The 24,221-nt window shown below is 34.0% G+C and overlaps 3 protein-coding genes across 3 annotated transcripts; 1 reads left to right on the forward strand and 2 right to left on the reverse strand.

Annotated features, from left to right (window-relative positions):
• Positions 1-7,213: 7,213 nt before the first annotated feature.
• LOC110804298 (uncharacterized) lies at positions 7,214-8,102 on the reverse strand. The gene is made up of 2 exons (XM_022009874.2): positions 7,738-8,102; positions 7,214-7,443 (listed from the first exon to the last, which is right to left on the reverse strand). Exons 1-2 carry the CDS (start codon positions 7,982-7,984, stop codon positions 7,214-7,216), a joined length of 477 nt encoding a protein of 158 aa, XP_021865566.1. The 5' UTR covers positions 7,985-8,102.
• On the reverse strand, positions 8,087-11,060 carry LOC130471673 (protein FAR1-RELATED SEQUENCE 5-like). Its single transcript, XM_056841926.1, has 5 exons — positions 10,568-11,060; positions 9,691-9,987; positions 9,477-9,649; positions 8,618-9,176; positions 8,087-8,268 (listed from the first exon to the last, which is right to left on the reverse strand). Exons 1-5 carry the CDS (start codon positions 10,995-10,997, stop codon positions 8,087-8,089), a joined length of 1,641 nt encoding a protein of 546 aa, XP_056697904.1. The 5' UTR covers positions 10,998-11,060.
• A 1,382-nt stretch (positions 11,061-12,442) lies between these two features.
• LOC110804304 (uricase-2 isozyme 2) lies at positions 12,443-21,174 on the forward strand. The gene is made up of 8 exons (XM_022009877.2): positions 12,443-12,812; positions 15,093-15,185; positions 17,769-17,844; positions 18,858-18,967; positions 19,460-19,551; positions 20,253-20,426; positions 20,568-20,661; positions 20,745-21,174. Exons 1-8 carry the CDS (start codon positions 12,600-12,602, stop codon positions 20,826-20,828), a joined length of 936 nt encoding a protein of 311 aa, XP_021865569.1. The 5' UTR covers positions 12,443-12,599; the 3' UTR covers positions 20,829-21,174.
• Positions 21,175-24,221: the final 3,047 nt, after the last annotated feature.

Genomic DNA, 24,221 nt, shown 5'->3' on the forward strand with positions numbered 1-24,221 from the left:
TAGGATAATTGAGTTAAAGTTGAGGGTTTAGAGTTAAAGTTGAGGGTTCTAATGTTAAAGTTGAGGGTTCTAATGTTAAATTTGAGGTTTTGTAGTTAAAGTTTAGGATAATTGACTTAAATTTTAGGATAATTGAGTTAATTTTAACTGTGAATAACTTAACTTTAATTGGTAGTAGTCTAACTTTCACGTTTTTACCTTTCTACAACTAAATTGAGTCTTCCAGTCTGTTTTATTTCACTGTTGTACTTTGTTGTGTTAAAGTTATAGTTTTATATACTAAAGTTATGGAAATTGGCATAAAAGTTAAGACAGTTTTCAATCATTTAAGACTTAACTTTTCTATTAATATCTTAACTTTAACAGTTAAATCTATTACTTTTATATTTACAAATTTTTCATCTAATGGGAGTTTAACTTTTGCAGTGATTTTTGACATCATTTAATCATGCCGAGAAGTAAAACTGTTAATGTGAAGGAGATTTTACAAGAAGATGATGACATTCAATATCCAGATTCAGAAAATATTGAATATGATGACGATGATGACGATGTTGTTTATGAAGATGATGAGGATGTTAATACTGATGAGGACCAGGACGAGAACTGGGAACAGGATGAGAACGGGGACGAGGACGAGGACGAGGATGTTAATGCTGGCTTGGTTAAACCGACAGGCAAAGGGAAGAAGAAGCCGGGAGTCATGGAGAAGAAAGTAATGGTTAAGAGTGAGTTGGTTGAAATAAAAACCAAAGGGAAGAAGGCAAGGATTAAGGCTGAGGTTGATGCTAATATTCCTGTTGATGCTGAAAATGATGTCCAGATGTGAGTTTTACAATTTGTTTTATTTCTCAATTTGAACTTTTCTGTGTTAAAGTTGTTTTATAAAGTTAAGGACTCTGAAGTTAAAGTTGAGATTTTTGTAGTTAAAGTTAAGAATTTTGTAGTTAAAGTTAAAGTTAAGAATCCTAAAGTTAAAGTTTATGATTTTGAAATTAAAGTTTTAAGGACTCTGGACTTCAAGTTGAGGATTTTGACGTTAAAGTTAAGGATTTTGTAGTTAATGTTAAGATTTTTGAAGTCCAAAGTTGAGAATTTTGAAGTTAAACTTAAAAATTTTAAAGTTAAAGTTAAGGAACCTAAAGTTAAAGTTTATGATTTTGAAATTAAAGTTAAGGATTCTAAATTAAAAGTTTAGGATTCTAAAGTTAAAGTTAAGATTTCTAAATTTAAAGTTTAAGGATTCTGAACTTAAAGTTGAGGATTTTGAAGTTAAAGTTAAGGATTTTGAAGTTAAAGTTGAGGATTTTAATGTTAAAGTCAAATCTTACAAACAAGATTTCTAAATATAAAGTTAAGGATTTTGACTTTTTCTCCTAACTTTACCTGCTAAAAGTCAACTTTTTCCTTTTAAATATTACAGTTGTACTTATGTAGGTTAAAGTTATGGTATTTGTTGTAAATATTAAGAAATTCTTCCATCATCAGAAACATAACTTTTACTGTTAATAACCAAACTTTAACTGCTAAAAGTCTAACTTTTACCTGTTTAACTTTTTTTCAGCTTGGATGGGGGTTGCAGTACTTCAAACTTGACTACCCAGTGTAGACCAACTGCTTTGTTAGCTGTCATAGAAACATTCAATTCAAATCAAATTAAGGCTGTTTCAGAAATTGGATTCGGTTGGTTGTTATCTTTACCTACGCAAACTTCTAAGTTAGATACAACATTATTTCCCTGGTTGATTGATCATTTTGATCCTGTTAGTTGGTTGTTTAAAATTGAAGCTGGAAAGGAATTCATATTTAGTCCATGTGATGTGCATGATGTGTTTCTTCTCCCATTACATTCTGACAATCCTATTGTAGATAGCAGCACTAGGACTAAGGATGTAGGTTTGAAAAATCAGTGGAGAGACTACTTTAAAGTTAAAAAAATGCAACCATTCCATTGCGTCTGTTGGAGATTAAGATGGGTGAATTAGTGGAAGGTGGAGAAATGTTCAAGCGAATATTTGTGATGTTTGCATTCTCTGTTTTCTTAGCTCCTATAGCTAATAGGACTGCTGATTTGGGTTTAGTTAAAGTTCTTGAGGATGTAGATGAAATAAAGAATCTTGATTGGTGTGGATATGTCCATGAGAGACTTTGTCGGGCTATTAGGAAGCATAAAACTTCAGGCTGCCAGGGTAACGTTGGTGGTTGTTTATGGGTTTTACAAGTTGTCTATTTTCATCGCCTTCAATTTAGAGGCATTGCAGAGAGTTGTAGTCTTCCGTTGATGAAGCATTGGTCTGGTACTAAAATTCATGAAAGGCTTGTTTTGGAAAAGGATTCAGCTTGCTTTGGCAGTGGTTTATTAAATACAGTGACCTACCCTGTTTGTCAGAAGTTGGGTTTTGAAGAAGGTTTTGCCAAGATTTGTGGTAGGCATGATGCTGTGAACGATGATGAGAACCATATACGGTTCGTCATTCCTGATGGGCAATTGTCAAATTCGGCAATTCAATCAATTTCAACTGATGTAAGTTTCTTCTCAACATTTTTATAGTTATTTCTCTTTTATTAAATTTTTTATTGTAGTTTTGAGATTTGATTCTAAAGTTAAAGGTAAAGATTCTAAAGTTAAAGTTATGGATTATGTATTTAAAGTTAAGGACTTTGATGTTAAAGTTGAGGATTTTGAAGTTAAAGTTAGGGATTCTAAAGTTAAAGTTAAGGATTATGTATTTAAAGTTAAGGACTTTAATGTTAAAGTTGAGGATTTTGAAGTTAATGTTAAGGATCCTAAAGTTAAAGTTTAGAATTCTAAAATTGTTTCAAGGATTCTGAACTTAAAGTTTAGGATATTAAAGTTAAAGTTAAGGATTCTGAACTTGAAAGTTTAGGATTTTAAAGTTAAAGTTAAGGATTCGAAATTTAAAGTTATGGTTTCTGAAGTTAAAGTTTAGGTTTCAGTAGTCTAACTTTTAAGTTCAAAAGTCTAACTTTTAATTCAAAAAGTCTAACTTTTCCCGAATCTTGAAGGAAATGCATGCGGAGTTTTTAAGAATGAAGAGGAACTTGGAAATTGTTTCAAATTTTCATTTGAAACAACTTGAAGCTGTACCAGCACTGAGGCGACGTTCATCTCCATCGCTGCCGGATGATGATTTGGATCCAAGGTATTATGCCATGATGCAAGAATTGGCTGAGATGGTAGTTTCAGTTCAGTCTATGCCAGGAGGTTTGGAGAACATATATTGTGATGGAAAACCTAATGCTATACCTCAAGATGATAGTCCAAATAAAAAGATCCAAGGAGTTCTTGATGAAATTAATGTCAATGAAACTGCTAACAAGACTGATGTACAGTGTGAAGAACCTCGTATTGTTGATGCTACCACTGATCCAGCTCAGCAGACCAATCAAGGTGCAACTTTACTCTATTTCAGTTTACTATATGTTCAAAACTTAGAAATATCTAAAAAAACTTTAACCTTTTCACATTAAATGATAAGGAATCATTTATTCTACTACAGGCGCAACTTTGGAGGTTGATGTACAGCCAAGCTTATCTGAGCAGCTGGTTGTACCTCTTCCAATTGTTGAACCTCTTCCAAGTGTTTAACCTCTTAGAAGTGCTGAAACTGCTCCAAAAGAATTAAAAGTTTACGAGCCTACTGTCGGTTATCATTCCATTATACACTCTTCTTTCACTGATGGCAAGGCTAAAATTGGAATTCCATGTGGAAAGGTTAACACTGAACCATTCCTTGTCGGACATTTCATGCGTTTCTACAAGAGGAACATGAAACGTTTGCCCGAGTTGTATCAAGAAGTTGCTGATTATTGCCTTCTGGATGATCCTGTCGTAGTGAAGGCAGAGTAAGTCTTTTAATTGTCCTAACTTTAAGTACAAAAGGTTTAACTTTAACTTAATAAATCTTAACTTTTTTTTTTTTTAGGGAAACTTTGGTCTGGTTTGATACCGTACATATGATTGAAAGAGAGGATATGTTGTCACTTGCTGAAGATCAAGAGATCTATTTGTCTATTATTGAGTGTTGGGCATTAATGATAAATGCAAATGAAATGCAGCATGCCTCACCGCCTTCAAAATTCTGTTTTGGTGTCCGCCAAAGTGTGAGTTTCTTAAATTGTGTAGTAGTTTAGTAAAAGTTAACGTATTTTTAGGAAATGTTTGTGTTGTACTAATTTGTTTGTTTTCCCTTGTAGGAAATTTTGGAACTTCTTTGGCAAGATTCAACTAACGAGGCTGCTATGGATCAGCTTCTAATTTGTTGGAAAGAGTGGATTGATATTCACAACAATGGCTTTGACATCACTTGTGTTGATCTGGTCAGTTATTACTTGGCATCACCTCAAAATTAAATTAAGGATTCTAAATTTAAAGTCAAGTTTTATGAAGTTAAAGTTTAGGATCTAAAGTTAAAGTTAAGGTTTCTGAAGTTAGATTTTACCGTAATTGAGTTAAAGTTGAGAATTTTAGAGTTAAAGTTGAGGGTTCTAAAATTCTCAACTTTAACTGAATTATCCTTAACTTTAACTTCAGAAACCTTAACTTTAAGTTTAGAATCCTAAAATTCAACTTCTAACATTAAATTTTTCTGAAGTTAAAGTTAAGGATTCTAAATTTAAAGTTAAGGTGTCTGAAGTTAAAGTTTATGATAATTGAGTTAAAGTTGAGGATTTTAGAGTTAAAGTTGAGGGTTCTAAAGTTAAAGTTTAGCATTCTGTTGTTAAAGTTTAGACCTGAAATTAAAGTTTTGGAGTCTGAAGGTATAATTAAGGTATCTGAACTTAAAGTTTAAGATTTTAAAGTTAAAGTTTAGGCATTTGAAGTTAAAGTTAAGGTATCCAAAGTTAAAGTTTAGGATTCTGAAGTTAAAGTTTACTTTCACTAGTTTAAGTTTTTGTGTATCTATTAACATCACAATATGTTTTTTTTTTGCAGGTTTTTGTTCCTTTTTTTCGAGAACACCACTTTTTCCTATTTGTGTTGAATTTGAAAACCAAAACGATGCAACACGTGGACAATCTTGTGTATGATGAAGCTCAAATCATTGAGTTGGAAAATTTTTCAACAGTTCTGGTAATTAGTTAATTACCTCTAGTCAATTTAAGAATGTTGAATTACCGGTTCAACTTTCTTTTTTCTATTACAAACCATTAAATGTGTTTAATATTGTTTTCAGTGTGATCTCCTGGGTACTTTCCTTGATGATAGAGGCAATAATCATGAAGGTGATATTGGAACGTACCCAATGGAGGAGGTTGAGTTTGATTGGAAGACTGCAAAAGGTTCTGACCTTGACTGTGGAATTTATACAATGATTAGTATGTTGACATTTGAAGGAATCAAATGTAGCTGTCCTGATTTGAAAGAGGTTAGAATTTTTTCGAATCATAACTTTTAAGTCAAAATTCCTAACTTTTATTAGCCTTATTTATTTTGGAATTTAAAATGATGTTGATAATGTTATTCTTTTTTTTCAAACAATACAGCCCCGTAAAAGGATTGTTCTGCGTGCCGAAATATGTGCCACACTTGTGTTATCTGACATGAATGACAAACGGGCAGAAGTTCTCAATAAACTTGCTGATTTCAATTCCAAACGAGTAGATGTCTATCCACATGTGGTAACCAGGAGGAAGCAAAAATTGGCAGACGATAGGAAGTTGAAGAAAGAAGCTGCCAAAAAGGAGAAGGAAGTTGAAAAGAAAGCAGAGGAGAATGCCAATGAGAACAAGAAACCAGAGGGTAAAATTGCACAGGAGAATGCCAATGAGAACGAGAAACCAGAGGGTAATATGGCAGAGATGAATAACAATGTGGCAGATGTGAATGATAATGCGGCAGAGGGCAACAAACAACCGTTGAAGACTTTTACTTCAAGAAAACGTCTTAAAAGGAATGTAGCAGATGCATCTGCCCCCGAAAATGTAGGACCACCAGAGAAGAAGCAAGCTCCTACCAAACGGACGGCAAAGAAACTTGCAGCATGAAATTTTAATATTAGTTTTCACAAAAATATTTCTCTAGAGTATAATGCCATTTTTGTGTATATATGGCATATAATTTTGGTTTTTGGTGATGTTCAGTAGAACATAGAAACATGTATTTTTAAAGTTGTTGATTCTATGGTTAAAGTTAAGAATATTATAATTAAAGTTAGCCCTGTTATTGTTATAGTTAAGATCAACTTTAAGAATAATATTGGTTTTTGGTAATGTTCAGTTTCTGTAAAAGTTTAGGATAATTTAGTTAAAGTTGAGGGTTCTTAAGTTAAAGTTTAGGATTCTGTTGTTAAAGTTTAAGCATCTGAAGTTGAAGTTTTGGAGTCTGAAGTTATAATTAAGGTTTCTGAACTTAAAGTTTAAGATTTTAAAGTTAAAGTTTAGGCATTTGAAGTTAAAGTTAAGGAATCCAAAGTTAAATTTAGGATTCTGAGTTAAAGTTGAGGATAATTGAGTTAAAGTTGAGGATTATAGAGTTAAAGTTAGGGTTTTAGAGTTAAAGTTGAAGGTTCTAAAATTAAAGTTTAGGATTCTGCTGTTAAAGTTTAGGATAATTAAGTTAAAGTTGAGGATTATAGAGTTAAAGTTAGGGTTTTAGAGTTAAAGTAGAGGGATCTAAAGTTATAAGTTTAGGCTTAAAGTTTAGGATAATTGAGTTAAAGTTGAGGGTTCTAAAGTTAAAGTTTAGGATTCTATAGTTAAAGTTTTGGATAATTGAGTTAAAGTTGAGGGTTCTAAAGTTAAAGTTTAGGATAATTGAGTTAAAGTTGAGGGTTCTAAAGTTAAAGTTTATCTTAGACACTTGGACACGTATCCAAGTCAGTCCAAGTAACATGGGTTTTGGCGATGTTTAGAAAAAGTTACGTAACATATTAGAAGTTGTTAATTTAATGCTAAAAGTTAAGCAAATATACCTCAACTTTTACTATATCTAGCCTGACTTTTAATATATAAATCCAACTTTTACATTTTTGAACATAAGACAGATTAAAAGATATATACACTTCAGAGAAATATTATACTTCACTAAATTTTAATGTATATATTCAAACTTTCAATGTAAAGAAACTTTTACTAAGTTCTCAAGTCTAGTAAACTTTAACTTCAGAATGTTAAACTTTAACTTCATAAACCTTAACTTTAACTTTAATAAAAAATTATATTCTATTTTTGATATAAAACATTAAAAGAATCAAAATAATCTCAAATTTGGAGTTATTGTTCCAAAGTCTGCTGTTGGAGGCGCTGCAGTTTTTCCCTTCTTATTTTTGACAAATGGTCCTCGTGGTCTTTTGTTCCTTCCTTTTGTTGTGCAACGTTCAGGATCCAACACCATAGGAGGTTCAGTTGCTGTGTTTGTTGCAGGTTCAGAACTTGTTGCTTGTTGTACACTTGTATCACTTGTTGTTGTTGCATGAGTACCTACAAACATTTAACATACTGTATCATAACTTTTACTTATAAAACCCAAACTTTAACATATAAAACCCTAACTTTTACTTATAAAATTGTAACTTTTACATATTTTCCTTTTTAAGAAAATGTGAGTTCCAATCTGTTTTTATTTCACACATTATAGTTTTTTTGGTTTAAAGTTGTAGTTCTGTAGGTTAAAGTTATGAAATTTATTCTAAAGTTAAGACAGACTTTCATCATCTCTAACTTAACTTTAACAGGGAATATCTTAACTTTAACCAAAAACCAATTAACTTTTACCTGCTGGTGCTGAGTTTGTTTCATATGCTGCTGTTGCATTTGTTTCAGGTGCTGCTGTTGCACTTGTTTCAGGTGCTGCTGTTGCACTTGTTTCTGTGGTTGAAGCGTCGTCAGTGTTTGAAACATTTAATGACGCTAGAAGTTCATCAACCAGAGACACACTAGCGGCATAACCATCCTCCATAAGGGTTCTTGTCTCCTCATTTGATTGGCTTTTCAAGATAAGGTTGTAGTATTTCCTAGCCATGGTTTGGCGCCAAGGTGTGTACTGCACCTCTTCTGGTTTTTCATTTTCTAATTTGTTCCAAACTGATGACTTGGCAGATTTTGTCCACCTCTTTTTGATGTACTATTCTGGAATCCGGTTAACCGAATGAAGGCGCAATATCCTAATGCAGTGGTAGCACAACCATCCTGAAGCTTCAAAGTTTTTACACGTACATGATACTGTTTGGCTCTCGTGGATGTATGTTACTCTCTGTGCAGACCAAGGTTCTTCATCAATGGACACAGCATAGAACTCAGTATTTTCTGCATTAGTAATACCATGTTTTAAAGTTAGGAAAATCAATATAAAAGTTAGCCCTGGTGTACTTAAAGTTATGAAACTTAATTTTTCAGGTTACATAACTTTAAAAACAAAAAACCTAACTTTAACTTCAGAATTCTAAACTTTAACTTCAGATGCCTAAACTTTTTCAAAATCTTAACTTTTAAAACAAAAAACCTAAACTTTTTACTTAAAGTTATGAAAATATGTATAAAAGTTAGCCCTGGTGAATTAAAAGTTAATAAACTTTATATTTCAGTTTATCAACTTTTATTAAAAAAAGGCATAACTTTTACAGTAAAAGGACTAACTTTAAATTCTGATATTTACCTTGTTTCCAAATTAATTTTGCTGTTGTTGCAATTGAGTATCCAAATTCCTGCTCAAAGTCTCTGAATAGTGACAACGTGTAAACTTCTGATGCATGTTTCAGCAATCCAGATAGTGGTAAAGCCGAGGATGGAACCGATTTACTACAAGAGAATTCAGCTTGCTTTTCTGTACTTCTCCAACGTTGTATTGTACCTTTGAACAATCTATAGAAATCAGTTAAACTGGTTGTTCTGTTTGCTCTAAATCCGATGGCGTGATTAGTGCTTTCACTTCGTTGTGAAGACAAAATCCCAGCTGAAAAGAAGTCTTTGCTTAGCGCAGGGCACCATTTTTCTCTCAAATCGTATACATTTGTAAACCACTCTTCCCCTATCAGCTCATATTGTTGCAGCATTGATCTCCAATTGGTTTCAAATTCAACTACTGTGACACACTTATACAAGCAATAGTTGAATGTCTTCTTAAAAGTTGGATCTCGTTTCAATGCCCCAAATCTGGTAATAGCATTCTGATGCAAATGCCATACACATAATCTGTGTCTTGAATCTGGAAAGACCTGCATATACAACTCAATGTTAAAAGTTGAGATTTTTGAAGTTAAAGTTAAGAATATTGAAATTAAAGTTAAGAATTTTAAAGTTAAAGTTAAAGTTAAGGATCCTAAAGTTAAGGTTAAGTATTCTAAATTTAAACTTTAGGATTCTAAAATTAAAGTTAAGATTTCTAAATTTAAGGTTAAGGATTCTGAACTTAAAGTTAAAGATTTGGAAGTTAAAGTTAAGCACTATGAACTTAAAGTTGAGGAATATGAAGTTAAAGTTAAGGACTCTGAAAAGGATAAATCTTGGATTTTTACCTGATTGATGGCATTGTTCATTGCTGCATCTTGATCTGTAAAGATTGATATTGGACTTTTTCCCCCAATTGACTTTTTGAAAGTTTGTAGAAGCCACACAAACGACTCAATCTTTTCATCTCCTATGAATGCACAACCAAACATGCAATTATTCCAGTGGTTGTTTATTCCAACTATTGGAGCACAAATTAGGTTATACCTGTTTGTTCTATACGTTGTGATAAAACCACTATATCTCCAAAAATTCCATAGTCTTCCATCATCATAGAGTCCTTCCAAAACAAACTCCTCAATTTACCTTTTTCATCCAATCTAAATCTAAAAAAGAAGTTTGGGTCACCTTCAAGCTCTAAATACATTATGTCAGTTACTGCTTGTGCATCACCACCTTCTATTTGCTTCATTTTTAACCTCGTGCAGTAATTTAGATGGTCTTTCTTCGAGTGTCCCAAATTTTCTTCACCTCCAGCTTCAATTGCCATGTAGTTAAAGGAAGCCGTGGATGACAGACCTGTCAGTTGAGCATAAAAGAATGTAAATAAAATAATAGTTTCGGCAAAATGTTTAACTTTACTCAACTTTTACTTCTTCAGACCTGACTTTTAGTACAAAAAGGCTAACTTTAACTTTTAAAACTTTAATTGTCAATAACTTAAGTTTAACACCTTATAGTTAATTTTTTGTGTTAAAGTTGTTGTTATTTAGGTTAAAGTTAAGGAAATCGTTGTCAAAGTCAAAAACAGTCTTCATTCTACTCTAACCTAACTTTTACTTTAAAAAGCTTAACTTTAACTTCTAAAACTTTAATTTTCATTAACTTAACTTTAACACCTTATAGTTAATTTTTGTGTTAAAGTTGTGGTTATGTAGGTTAAAGTTAAGGAAATTGTTGTCAAAGTTAAAGACAGTTCTCATTCTACTCTAACCTAACTTTTACTTTAAAAAGCTTAACTTTAACTGAGATGAGTGTGACTTTTATATTTCCAACTTTTTTCATCTTAGAAGGTGATTGCAGTAACAAAAGGATGAGTATCAAAACAATAACTTTTACACAGAACATAAAAGTTTAACTATCAAAATGTAACTATTACCAGATTTTTGCATAGTTTCAATTGCCTCCCTCTTCTCTTCCGTTATTTGCCTTTCAGATCTATGCAAGTAGTGCCATTGACTTCTAGTTAAATCATGGTTGTGCATTATCACATGATTAACAACCTCATATCTGCCTTCAGAATTCATTTTCACTCTCAAGCAAGCCCTACACTGAGTTCTCGTGATCGAAACTTGCCTTGGTTTTCTCTCTTTTTTGGGCACCACAGGAACAACTGTTTGCACTTTTTTCTTTTTGTTCTTTCCATTGTTTGTTACTCCTGCTGCTGAACAAACATATGTCTTTTCAAGCACGATTCTTGTCCCAACTTTGAATCTCGTGTTTCCTTTCCTTATGGAAAACCCAACCTCACTAGCATGTTTTTCGTAGAAACCTAGAAGTTCCTCCACTGTTTCAGCAGTGTATCCCATCAGTGTTCCAACAATATCTTGATCCGGTTCTGTTATTGCAATTACCAAAAATCAGCAAATTTTTTTATTATTAAACCCTAACTTTTACGCATAATACTATAACTTTTATTAAAACAAGGCCAACATTTACTAAAACAAGTTTTACTTCTATGCATAGAACTTTAACTTTTACTAAAACAAGGCTAACTTTTACTAAAACAAGCCTAATTTTTACGCATAAAACTGTAACTTTTACAACAATAAGTCTAACTTTTATGGATAACACTATAACTTTTACTAAAACAAGCCTTATATCTATTTAAACAAGGCTAACTTTTATGCATCAAACTATAACTTTTATGCATAAAACCATGTAAATTCTTTATTAAAATCATGTTTAAAATCTAAGCAAATATTCTAAACTTTACATTTCAATACTTAACTTTTACTCTGAAAACCTCAACTTTAACTTTGATATCTGTAACTTTTTCAAACACCTATTTTTCAGCCAAACCAACACATTTACATAACTTTTACAGGAATATCTCTAACTTTTTCATTCATAACTATAACTTTAACTTTGAACGTATAAACTATAACTTCTATGCATAACTATAACTTTAAATTTTACTTACTTAACTTTTACTCTGAATACCTAAACTTTAACTTTGATATCTGTAACTTTTTCAAACACCAATACTTCAGCCAAACCAACATATTTACCTAACTTTAACAGGAATATCCCTAACTTTTACATTTATAACCATAACTTTAACTTCAAACATATAATTAATTATTCATACCTTCAGAATCAGAAATAATATGTTGTTCTTCAGCTTCCATTGCCTCCTCTTCTTCACGTTCCTGTGCCAAAGCATTATTTTCGATGCAATTGTTGAGAACGTCCTCCATTGTTGCATCTTGAATATCAGGTTCAACAGGAACTTGAATTCTTTGAGTGGATTGAATCACACTCCTAATTAGGTTTTCCATTAGAGATTGATTTCACAATTTCGATCTCGATTTCGATTGCGTTCTTCTTCCTTCTTTTCAGTTTGGATTTCAATGTCGATCGTTTTTTATCTCGATTTCGATTGCGTTCCTCTTCTTCAATTTCGATTTCAATTTCTGCGTCCTTCTTCCTTCTTCCTTCCTTCTCTTTTTGCGATTTTACGGGGCGTTTCTCTCTCCTTTTCTGCGATTTTGCTGGCTGCGTTTTCTCTCTCCTCTTTCTTTCTTTCTTTGCGTGATTTTTCTTTCTTTCTTTCCGTGATTTTGTGCGCGCGTTATGTGTATGTTCATTTAATTCACACGTGTGACAACTTGGTGCACATTAATATTAATGTGCACCTGTTGCACACAAGACCTTTTGTAGTTTCTTTGGTGAGACATGCATGACTCACCAAATATCTTCACTTCAATCAATAATGTAAAGAATATCCCACACGGCACACCGAGTTCCAATATTACGACAACAACCAACATCGGCTTGATGTGAACTTGTCGTACGTAGTACTCCGCATCTAAATTGCATACTCTCTCTCTCTCCCCTCCCCTCTCCTCCCTTCGACTCTCAGCTTAGAACTGATTAACAAAGAGATTAAATAGAGAAAATCATCATCAATGGCGGAGAAAGAGGAAGTTATAAATGGGTTCAAATTCAAGCAAAATCACGGAAAACAAAGAGTGAGAGTTGGAAGGGTTTGGAAGGATTCGAATGGGGTTCATCATTTCGTTGAGTGGAACGTTGGTGTCAACCTTTTTTCCGATTGTATCCGCTCTTATACCCATGATGACAATTCCGATATTGTTGCCACTGATACCATGAAGAACACCGTAACTTTTTTAATACCCATTTCTTTCTTTTATCTGTTTTTATATTGTCTTCATCATTGTTGTTGCATGTCATGCTTGACTCTATTTTCGTGGCTCGGTCGATTTGTAGTGAAATCGGTTATTTGTCTAGTATTGTATTATTTATCATTGTTGCTGCTTATACTATTTTGATGCTCCTAGTTCGATTTGTAATGAAATTAGGTATTTTCCTGGCATCGGATTGTGTTGATCATTGTTGATGGATGTCATGTGCTGACTACTTTGATGGCTTGTTCGATTTGTAATGAAATTGGGTCTGTTTCTGGTACTGGTTCGTGCTCCGCCAGGTTGTATATTTGATGAATACTTCAGGAAAGAAATATTTAAGGCTATGTTTGGAAATCATGAATTCATTTGAAATTGTGTATTTCAAATCTGGAATCTGAAAGCTTGGAATTCAATTGAAATTTAGTGTTCGGGGAAAAAAAAAGATTTTCAATTCAAAACATTTGGGTAAAGCTCTGATTCTGATCCTCTCCTCTCCAAGTCCAATCACAGACAGAATCCCGAGGCTTGGGGACCATTGATCCCCGACTGGAGACTGAATCAGAAAAGTTTAAGGATAGAGGTAAGAGGTGGGCTGTTTATGGTGAAGATCAGAGTTTGGTTCCATCGTCAACAAGTGGCAGAGCTCTTGTTGTTTATGGTGGTGCCCTGGAGGGGACAGTGGAGCAGCAGTTACAGAGTCGAGATGTGGTGGTTATGGAGGTGGTCATCGTGAAGACGGTGGTGAAGGTGTTATAGAGTCGTTCTTGGGTGGCGACGGTGGTGAAGGTGGTTATAGAGTCGTACTTGGGTGGCGACGGTGGAATGCTGGAATATATGGGCTTGGTTGTTTTGGACAACACAAGCTTTGGAGGACTTAAAATGTCACATATTTAAAATTGAATTTCAAATTGAAATTTAGTGTTCGGGGAAAAAAATAAAATTCAATTCAAAACATTTGGGTAAAGTTCTGATTCTGATCCTCTCCTCTCCAAGATCACAGAAAGAATCCCAAGGCTTGGGGACCATCTATCCCAGACCGGAGACTGAATCAGAAAAGTTTAAGGATAGAGGTAAGAGGTGAGCTGTTTATGGTGAAGATCAGAGTTTGGTTCCATTGTCAACAAGTGGCAGAGCTCTTGTTTATAGTGGTGCCGTGGAGGGGACATTGGAGCAGCAGTTACAGAGTTGAGCTGTGGTGGTTATGGAGGTGGTCATCGTGAAGACGGTAGCGAAGGTGGTTATAGAGTCGTACTTGGGTGGCGACGGTGGAATGCTGGAATATATGGGCTTGGTTGTTGTGGACAACACAAGCTTTGGAGGACTTAAAATGTCACATATTTAAAATTGAATTTCAAATTTCAAAACGTGGACCTATTTCTTCAAAGCTTGGATTTTGGCCAAATCCAAATGCAAATTCTTTTCATCCTCAAACAAGGAATTTGGGCCAATTCAATCATTTCAAATAAAAGAAATGATAGTTTCCAAGCAGGCTACTCAGTAATTTATAATCTGGATTTTAATGTATGATTTTGCTTCATCATTTGGCTCGTTGTTGCTTGTCATGTGCTCAGTGTCTTTTTCAATGTCTACTTCGATGTGCATTGATTTAGATGCGAATGTTACTGGTTGTTTTCTTGATGAATATTTCTATCTTAGTTATAATCAATTAAGGGTGACTTTGATGACTGGGATTTTCTGAGTTGGGTTGGTTTTGGGATCAAATAATTTCTTAAATTGCTGAATTAGAATTATTGGGAAACATAATGGTTGGAGGGGGTGAAAGTGGGGATTGAATTTAATGAGTGTTGAACTGGGTTGTATGGAATAATGAGTCACTTGAATTTCTTTCCTGTACACAGTTCACTGCCGGCTTCCTTATTTACACCTGAAAATCCCTTATCTGATATCTTTTAGTTGTGTGATGAGCTTTTAGGTTGTAGCCCTTATCAGAAATTCAGAACTAATCTAGGCTTATGAACTTATATTACCAGTAACTTATGTTTTTTAAGTGAGAAGAACGTGGCTTCAGTTGATATTTATGAAGCCCGTCCAAGTTCATTTTATGAACTTTGGTGGTTGCGGGTGGGATGGGGTGGGGTGAGGTGGAGGGAGCTTAATTAGATGTGGGCACGTGTGCGGTTATGCCTGTGATTGTGGAGTGTTTGTTTTAGTTTCCTTCCTGGGTAGTATAACAGGCTTACTTCTTGCACTATGTTTGATGAAACCTACATTAATGGCGGGGTTGCAAAACAGGTTTATGCAAAAGCAAAGGAATGCAAAAAGCAAATTACTGCGGAAGATTTCGCTGTACTTCTTGCTAAACACTTCACAGCGTATTATAAGCAGGTAGATTTTTATCCTTCTCTCACACAGCTGAGTGTCTTGATATCCTTGTGAAAATTGATGTTCATGACGTGGTGAAAGTCCATTCACGCAGTACAACAACAACAAAGCCTTAGTCCCAAAATGTTTTGGGGTCGGCTAACATGAATTGTCGTAGGAGATCGTATAAGCCTTAGTCACAAAGTCCATTCACGCAGTATAAATTTTTTATAACTTTTCTTCTTATGTGCTTCCTGTTACTCAATTTTATTTTATTTTACTGCATTCACATCAATTGCGCTTCGTTTGGGAGCTGAAGTTGCAAACTTTTCCAATGCACTAATTACAAGGCATGCAGATTGATATTTGGTTCTCAGAGGACTTGGGTACAGGAAGGCATAGTTATTAAGTGGTTAATCACAACTTCAGACAACTGAAGATCCTAATCCTTACACTTATTTTAAATCTTAGATGTCTTAGAGCCTTAGAGGTTAAGAGTTTTCCTGATAGAAAATCAGGGAGGAAGATTTTCTAGCTATTGTCTGTAGTTAGTTTCTAAGAAAATTGGAGTAAAAAGCAAGGAGACTGATGATTTTGTGATTGTAGGATTGGAAGGTAGTATTAGGAGGAGGGCTGATGAGATTTAAGGACCAGTGAGATTTGATAGGTGTTCAAGGAAGAGACTTAGGGGTTCGGAACCTTGTATATTGCTTCAAGGCAAGGGATTAGTTCTTGTGATTGAGTTGTTACTTCTGCTGCATTTTTGGAAAAATAAATACACCATTGTAAAGATTTGATAGCTACTTTTGATGAACTCGGGTAACCGCCATTTACCTACTTTTTTCATATTCACTCTATGATCAAGGGGAATCGGGTTGTATATTCTTTGCTAGTTAAGAAGAAAAAGGTAGAACACCAGTGAAAGTAATGGTGGTTCGCAAATTGGATTATACACCCGTGCACCCCGTGCAAAACGATGTAGTTTTTAAGTATTATTTACGTTTCAAGTAATTAAAAAAAAAAAATCAGATTTTTGGATATAGCGTTTTTTTTAGCAGGGAAGTTGAATAGAATCTTTTTAAAATATTTTAGCAGGGAAGTTAAAAAGTAAAAGGCAGATATGGTTATATAAAATTATCTATCCTAAATTAGAGGATTTGATTTTCTATACATTTTAACGTCTTATCCTTCCAAATTTGTTGTTTAAAGAAAATATATTTCTTAATTTTTTCATGTGTTTTGGTATTTACTTTTCTAATTTTGTGTTTTGTATGAGTTTGAAGATGACGTTCATTAAATTATAAGGTAGATTTTGTTAGTATGTGCCCTTTGAGTTTGAGTTATAAGTTCTTGGGGATTGAATTATATGTTCTTTGGGTTTGAACTACATGTTCTATGGGTGTTTATGTTCTATGGGTGTATGTGTTCTATGGGTGTATATTTGTTCTTTGAGTTCGAACTATAAGTTCTTTTTCTACTTTAATCTGGAATGTTCTTCCACTTGTTTTACGAATTCTTTGTTTTTATTCATGAAGTTGATGATAAGTTTGAAGATTTGTTGATGATTTTTTTCAAAAAATATGCTAAATTTATAGGATAAATTATTACTCCCTCCGTCCCAGATTAGTTGTTACACTTTCCTTTTTCGTCTGTCCCACATTAGTTGTTACACTTCTAAATTAGGAATGACCCCACAATTATTATATTGTCTCTCTCTTCCCACTAAATCTTTTTTTTGTCCCCACACCTTCCCTCATTCAATTAAAAAAATACTCTACTAACTCCTATCACATCTACTTTTTCAATAAAATAACAATTGATAACCACACTACTACTTATCGCATTAAACTGTGTGCCCATGAGAGTGTAACAACTATTCTGGGACGGAGGGAGTATATTTTATCATTGTTCTTTGTATTTTGCCTTTATGTTCTTCCTATTATCTATGTTCTTTGTAATTATCCCTTATGTTCTTTCATTTAAAAATAGGGTGTACGCTGAGCACTTTGCACCCAGGTGCATAAACCACATATTGGATGGTGGTTTATTAAGAATTAGTTTCTAAGTGCTGCTCAGCACGAACAAGAATGAGGTTTGACTGTAGTTGTCAGTTACTTGGTTTGTTCACCAAAAGTCAATCACCAAGTACATTAGAAGTTAGTTGGTTTATCATGGGGTTATCGTGATCATAGTTGTAAGTGGATGCAAGCTGGTAAAGGAACTGCATACTTTGGAATTTTGTTAAGGAATCATTTGGAGACGACAAGAGTATATGTCAATGTTATTTTAAATCTGTACCTTTCCAAAGAACCTTGAGGTACATCTGCTGTTGCCTTTTGCTCAGCAATTTCTTTGGAAATCTTTTCAAAGTTCTTATGGACTTTGTCCTTGACCAAATAATTGGCTTCTGTAACTTACCTGTTTTCCTTGTCATTCAGCCAACTTTTGGGTTTCAGTTCTTTCAGGAGCATTTTTCATGGCTCATTTTTGAGTTTTTAACATTCAGTTTAGGGCATGGATTCTTGGTTTAATTATGATTATGTATTGTCTAAGAGTGTTTTCCATTTCCTTCTCCCATCGCAACACCCTTTTATCTCCTTTTTGCAGGTTACTACCGCCATAGTCAAGATAGTAGAGAAGCCATGGAAGCGTGTGTACATAGATGGTCAACCGCATAAGCATGGTTGGTATCTTAATTATTTTCTTATCTTACTGTCATGTAAACTATATTCCGGCCGTCTGCTAAATTGGTATTCCTGTATGATTTTTTGTCATGTGTATCAAAAGATTCATTGTTGATTTTCTGAATTATTTTGATCTTGTTGTCCACTGAAGACAATATAGCAGATGCTTCCACAATCTTGAAATTTTTTGGTCTTATGCACTTACATACTGTAGTCGCTCGTTCCGTCCATTCCATGGAATATAGGCTGCTTGTTCGGGTTGCTTTATTCGGTTCTCTTGACTTTTGTTTGTGTTGATTGTGTTCAACTTGATACAATATCCACTTCAATTAATTATGTCACAACTAAATGGAACTTCTACGGAAATTAATGGTAATCTCTTAGTATGCTTATCCTGATGAAGGCAATCTCTTGATTTATTCTGGTCTTCATAGAAAAAAATCCCTAAAGACCGAGATCATATACTTGTTGGGAACTTGGTATTGACAAAATATCATTCAAGTGATCAACAATTTTCTTAGATAGCTTATTTTGAAAATGAATTTAACTTGTTACTTATTTTGGTTTCCTTCTTTTCTGTTGAATTTCTCTAAGTGGACTTCATATTACCTCTTATATGTCGCTCTTTCCGCTTCCTGATCCTCATTGGAGTGTTTTCAAAAAGATGTTCTGATTGTAAATCATTGCTGCTTTTGCCAATTTATTTCCTCAATTTACTCATAGAGTATTATTGTTCCCCAGTGTATCCCTATATGTCCCACACTCACGCATGGGATCACTTCCATTCTTTTATAGGAGAAAGAGTAAAACATTGGGTTACTTTTTCTAAATAACTAAGAGAAAGAGAGAGTATAAGATTCAAGGAGAGAGAGTAGGATTTGGGTGTTGCATTGGGTTTTCCCCGGTTTCCAACTAGGAGGTGTCAATAAGAAACCCAGGGAGGCAGGGACTATTAGTTCAGTGAAACGCGGTTCTTACAAATTAATCTTTTCCATTACTTTTCTTCTTCAAGGTTTTGAACTTGGATCGGAAAAACATGTAGCAGAAGCTGCCTTAAGTAAATCTGGTGCCATAAAGTTATCTTCAAGCATTGAAGGATTATCACTCCTGAAGACCACAAAGGTAATATGCTGCTTTAGCAAAAATTTCATTTGGTTGGACCATTGGATAGAAAATAAGTTTGTTATAGAATGTTGTTATCATATATATATGTATGTATTTAAACCTAAGGTGGACAACCCTTGATCATCCTTTCGGATGAATTACAACGACTACGAGATAAAGAACGAGGAATTAGTTGTACAATGAAATTACACCCTAGCCTCAACTACCCAGCCCCAGTTCCAAAGTTCCATAGATCCTTGGGGAATAGACTAAATTGGTAGACGATTAACCGAGTGGTATATGATAACCTCAATTCTCTTTGAGAACAAACTCGAAGCCAAGCCAACCCAACCTAAACTAAAACTATCCTATAAATTAAAAAAACTATGCCCGGTGTAACATACTACCTCCGTTTCGAAATAATAGGGACACTTTGACTTTTGACACTATTCACAAACTTGCAAGTGGTTTAAATTTGTCTAATAATTTTCATCTTTTTATATTGAGCAGTCTGGTTTCGAAGGATATGTTAAGGACAAGTACACACTATTGCCAGAAACACGAGAGAGGATGTTAGCCACAGAACTCACTGCTACATGGAGGTATCTTCCCTGCAACGTCTTCCTTGCTACGTAATATTATTCTATATTTTACTAGCCTCAAATTCTTATTAAATCTAGTAATTGGCAAGTTACTAACATTATCATTTAGTCACGAGTCTCACGACAGTTCCAACCTACAGTGAAATGAGCTGTGGGACTTTTTTTGTTTTGTTTTTTAAGACCATTTTCAACAAATTTACAAGGAACATCTACTGTGAGCTTCAATCTCTTAACAAAGCATTGTTGGTATTTTAATATGGATCTTAAATAGACTTGCTCCAAAGTCTCACAAAAGTGCCCTGTACTTATTGTGTATGAAATGACCGGAGCCTAGGATAGATGCCTTTTGGGTCAAGGGTCTTATAGATTGAACCTCTTTGCATTCGAAAGGTAAGGCTTAGAGGGATTTCTTTGCAGTTGTGTGGAAAGCGTATGTGTGTGACCCCCTTTCTCTGTGCCGAGTAGGACCCTCAATTAGAAGCATGGTAGGGATATGATATAGAATGCTGCTCTTTTGAGTTCGTAGTTGGACTTCGTTTACTTTTCCTTAAATTTGTTTTGCTGCTGATTAATGTTTTGCAGAATTGTTCTTTTTACCTTTATACGAAGTATGCAATATTATTCTTGGCTTATGTTTTGACCTAAAAAAAACAAAGAAATTCGCAAAAGTTAGTACTCATGATTACTGACAATTTATACAGGTATTTGTTCCAAAATGTTCATGACATTCCATCAACACCAATGTTCTTTGCTGAAAGATACTCCGATTTGAGGAAACTGTTAGTCGATACTTTCTTTGGTCCTCCCGACGAAGGTTTTTATAGTCCATCAGTGCAGAGCACCCTTTATCAAATGGCAAAGGCTGTTCTCAACAGGTTATAGTCTCTACCTCTCATTAGTCACTATAGTTGCCGGTAGATTGTTTAGTAGCGAATCATTACCTATTCCTTTAATATTACCCATTCCTTTAATCTTCTTTTTTCTCTGTTTGATCCGTACAATTTTTGAAATTCCAGATTCCATGTTATATCATCTATCGATCTAAAAATGCCAAATCTGCATTTCATTCCTGTTAATCTGCCAAACACGCAGAACCCAAATATTGTCAAGGTATAGCTCTCTATATTGAAGTTGATGCAGAAATTTCTTCATAATAGGCTAGAAAGTTACAAATGTATATCCTGATTTTGCAGTTCGCAGACGATGTATATCTTCCTACTGATGAACCACATGGATCAATTGAAGCAAGCTTGAGTCGCCTCCACTCAAGGATGTAAATAACCCAGAATAGTTGTACTCGTCTATTGGGATGGGAGTTTCTACTTTCTTACTCCTTGGACTCCAAGCAAATACGACGGAATAATTGTTTCTTTCCCAAACTTCTCCTTTTTCTTTGTTTCATACGTTTTTCTGGATTTTGGGAGCTTGGGGTGTTTTGCGCAATTTAGAAGGTGGACCATGGTGCACACAAAGCATGGTGCACCTTAAGAACACTAGTATATAATTAAAAGAACATCTGGTTACTTGAAAAGAACATGGATATGTATTTTTTATATTTTTAATAAATAGTGAAATAATATGCTATTTTTTATAACAAAAAAGTAAAACATTATATTGCATGTTCTTTTATCGTAGTGTCATGTTCTTTTGTTTATGCACATGTGTTCTTTTGGTGCACATGGTGCACCATACTCACTGTGCACCATGGTCCATAGTCCACGGATTGGGTGTTTTGAAGTGGTGTTGCTAATAACATAAAAATAGAACAAACAATCTTAGTAAAACACGAAACAATAGTTCACTTTAATAAACTAGGGCAGGTTCCATGTATTCACAAATATTTTAAAATTATTTAAATGTTTTTTAGAAAATATTTGACCAAATTATTTCTAGCCCTAAAGTTACTGCATATTAATAAATCTTGGGCATACTCATTTAATCATATAATACGGAGTATGTGATTTTCGTCCTACTACGTATTATATATTTTATATGCTAATTTGAACAAAACATTCGATTTACTCTATGTTCCTTCAGCAACTAAATAAAGAAACTGCAAGAGTTTTGCGGTGGATCCCACCGATCCTTCTCTTCTGACTGCCCTTCTTCAGGCACAGCCATATTTCGTTTCGTCAAAATGAAGTGAGTAAGTGTAGGGACCACAAAAAGAGAAAAATATTAATATAATTGGAAATGGAGACCAAAATATGTCAAAAAGGAAAGTGTATCTCTGTTCAAAATACGGTCGTTTAAGGGAAGTGTATCTCTTTTTAAAACACGGAGGGAATACCTCTTATTGTTGAGGTGCCTCGTCGTTCAATTTTGACTCCGTGTTTGATAGCCCGACCACCGAAGCCTGCTACAATGAGGGCGCCTACAGCCATATAGTATATGGGCTACAGTACCCAATATAGAGGATAATTTAGACAATTCACATTTGCTGACTGGGATATGCACTAAACTCTTGGTGACAGGGACTGGATGATTGGCAGTGTTTGGTGACTAGGAATGATTGTATACGTATATTATACACTTTTGAATACGTATCCCTTTCAAAAACAACTGAAGAGTCTGAAGAGACAACCACCGCGACCACCGCCGCTACCCACCGAGACAACCACCGCGATCACCGCCGCTACCCACCACCACCTCAACCATCCAGCATCACTCGACCACCCAACACCACCGCGTATCCCCCCCGTCCCTCCTCCTCCTCCCTCGCACTCCCCTGCCTTTTCGCCCTCACCCCCGCACAAACCGCAACCACCCAGTGTCGCACCAACACTCCCCAGCCCCTTGTCGTCCCCCTAACTCAGCCTCACCTACCTTCGCCTTCGAACAACCCTTCCCTCCGCCCAGAACCACCCAACCCACTCCCAAACTCCCCTGTTTTCCCATGTTCGCACTCCCTTTCCCCTCCCCTCATTGTTCCGCTACCACACAACCACCACCACCATCGCCTCTCCGGTGCAACGCTGCTGGGCCGCCTAGGACCCGAGCCCAGCCGCCACCTTCCTCCTCTCCTCCCTCTCTGTATTTCCCTGTTCCTCTTTGTGCCCCCTCCTCTGTTCGTGCTTCCCTTTCCCAGAAAACCCAAAACCAAGTTTCAATTTTGAAACTTTGGTTTTCCTCAAATTCATATTTAATTTGGCCCAACTCTAATTACTTGGGCTTTGGGTAAGTCATATATAAAGTTTTAGAATTTCTATGGTACTTATGTTTTAATAAATAAGTTCTATTATCTAATTATTTATTAATAAATTGTTTATTATTTTCACGTAGGACAATATATTTACTTATTGATTTTTTCTAAAATAAGTTACTAGCTTGACTTAATAAAAATAAAATTTAAATAATATTTCATGTAAACCGATTTTTGAAATATAAATATATTTTGAATGAAATTTTGTTTAATAATATTTTCATTAAATTATGAAATTATATTAATATTAAAATTTATTATTTGTAATTCCATTATTTATAAATTTATTATTTCTAAAATATTGGTTTTATAATTTTTGTCGTTTTAATACTAATTTAAATAATTTAATATTTTGAAAGAAATTAGACTCGGAGCTCAGGAAGAACGAACCAAGGAAAAGCCTTAGCAAATCGCGGAATTGAGGTAACGACTATTGCTAGTACCCGCAATCCCCTTCTAAATATGGTTATGACATTATGACGTTATGATTGAATTTATGGATAATAACATAAATATGGATAAAATCATTTACAGCAGTGTTTTTGTGGTTTCCAGTAAGTTATTTTTTGCAAAAAAACTGAATCTATTTAATATTTAGCTTGTGTATCTATTATTCAAAATCTTATGATTTGTTAAGTTTAAATAGTTCTTGTGAAATCTATGCATTTACATATTATTTAACACGAGGAACCAATTAATATGGTTTCTTGTAAGAGTGAAAATACAAGTTTTCAATTATTCGAATTAAATAGTTTTCCAAACTCATATATTAGTATTGTTATTACTATTCCTTTATAGTGGAACATATTATAATATTAGTTCTTAATTAAATAGTTCTCCAAACTCTATATATTAACATGAATATGGTTGAAACCTTGTACTATCGGATTTTTGGGCTTTCTAGTGAGTTGTTTTTTCATAAAATAAACAAATTTGAATCTATTATCATTTATCTTGTATATATCTATTATTCAAAATCATATTATTTAACTATATATAATAACATAAATATGGATGGAATCATTTACAACAATGTTTTTGTGCTTTCCAGTAAGTTATTTTTTATGAAAAAAAGTGAGAATCTACTCCGTATTTATTAACTTTATCTCTGTTATTTCAGAAAATAGAAATTTCTATTTATTATATAAATGATATTTAACTCTATATATGGTTTCTTGTAAGTGTGAAAATACAACCTTTCAATTATTCGAATTGAATAGTTCTCCAAACTCATATATTAGTATTGTTATTACTATTCCTTTATAATGGAACATATTACAATATTAGTTCTGAAATAATATTTTCGTTGAGAAACAAATAGTTGCACATGATTTAAAATTTATCTCTTTATAAGAAAATAGAAATTTATATATATATATATATATATATATATATTATTCAAAACCATATTATTTAACTATATATAACAACAGAAATATGGATGAAATCATTTACAACAGTGTTTTGT

Source organism: Spinacia oleracea, chromosome 4 (assembly GCF_020520425.1).
Source record: "Spinacia oleracea cultivar Varoflay chromosome 4, BTI_SOV_V1, whole genome shotgun sequence".
NCBI classification, from domain to species: domain Eukaryota; kingdom Viridiplantae; phylum Streptophyta; class Magnoliopsida; order Caryophyllales; family Amaranthaceae; genus Spinacia; species Spinacia oleracea.

Coding starts and splice junctions, on each gene's coding strand:
- LOC110804298 (XM_022009874.2), bottom strand. CDS start 7,984: ATGGCTAGGAAATACTACAACCTTATCTTGAAAAGCCAATCAAATGAG. Junction 7,444..7,737: donor AACAAACTCAGCACCAGCAG/GTAAAAGTTAAT, acceptor AAATGTTTGTAG/GTACTCATGCAACAACAACA.
- LOC110804304 (XM_022009877.2), top strand. CDS start 12,600: ATGGCGGAGAAAGAGGAAGTTATAAATGGGTTCAAATTCAAGCAAAAT. Junction 20,427..20,567: donor GCAAAGGCTGTTCTCAACAG/GTTATAGTCTCT, acceptor TTGAAATTCCAG/ATTCCATGTTATATCATCTA. Junction 20,662..20,744: donor AGAACCCAAATATTGTCAAG/GTATAGCTCTCT, acceptor CTGATTTTGCAG/TTCGCAGACGATGTATATCT.
- LOC130471673 (XM_056841926.1), bottom strand. CDS start 10,997: ATGGGATACACTGCTGAAACAGTGGAGGAACTTCTAGGTTTCTACGAA. Junction 9,177..9,476: donor TGAACAATGCCATCAATCAG/GTAAAAATCCAA, acceptor TTGTATATGCAG/GTCTTTCCAGATTCAAGACA. Junction 8,269..8,617: donor AAAATTAATTTGGAAACAAG/GTAAATATCAGA, acceptor TTACTAATGCAG/AAAATACTGAGTTCTATGCT.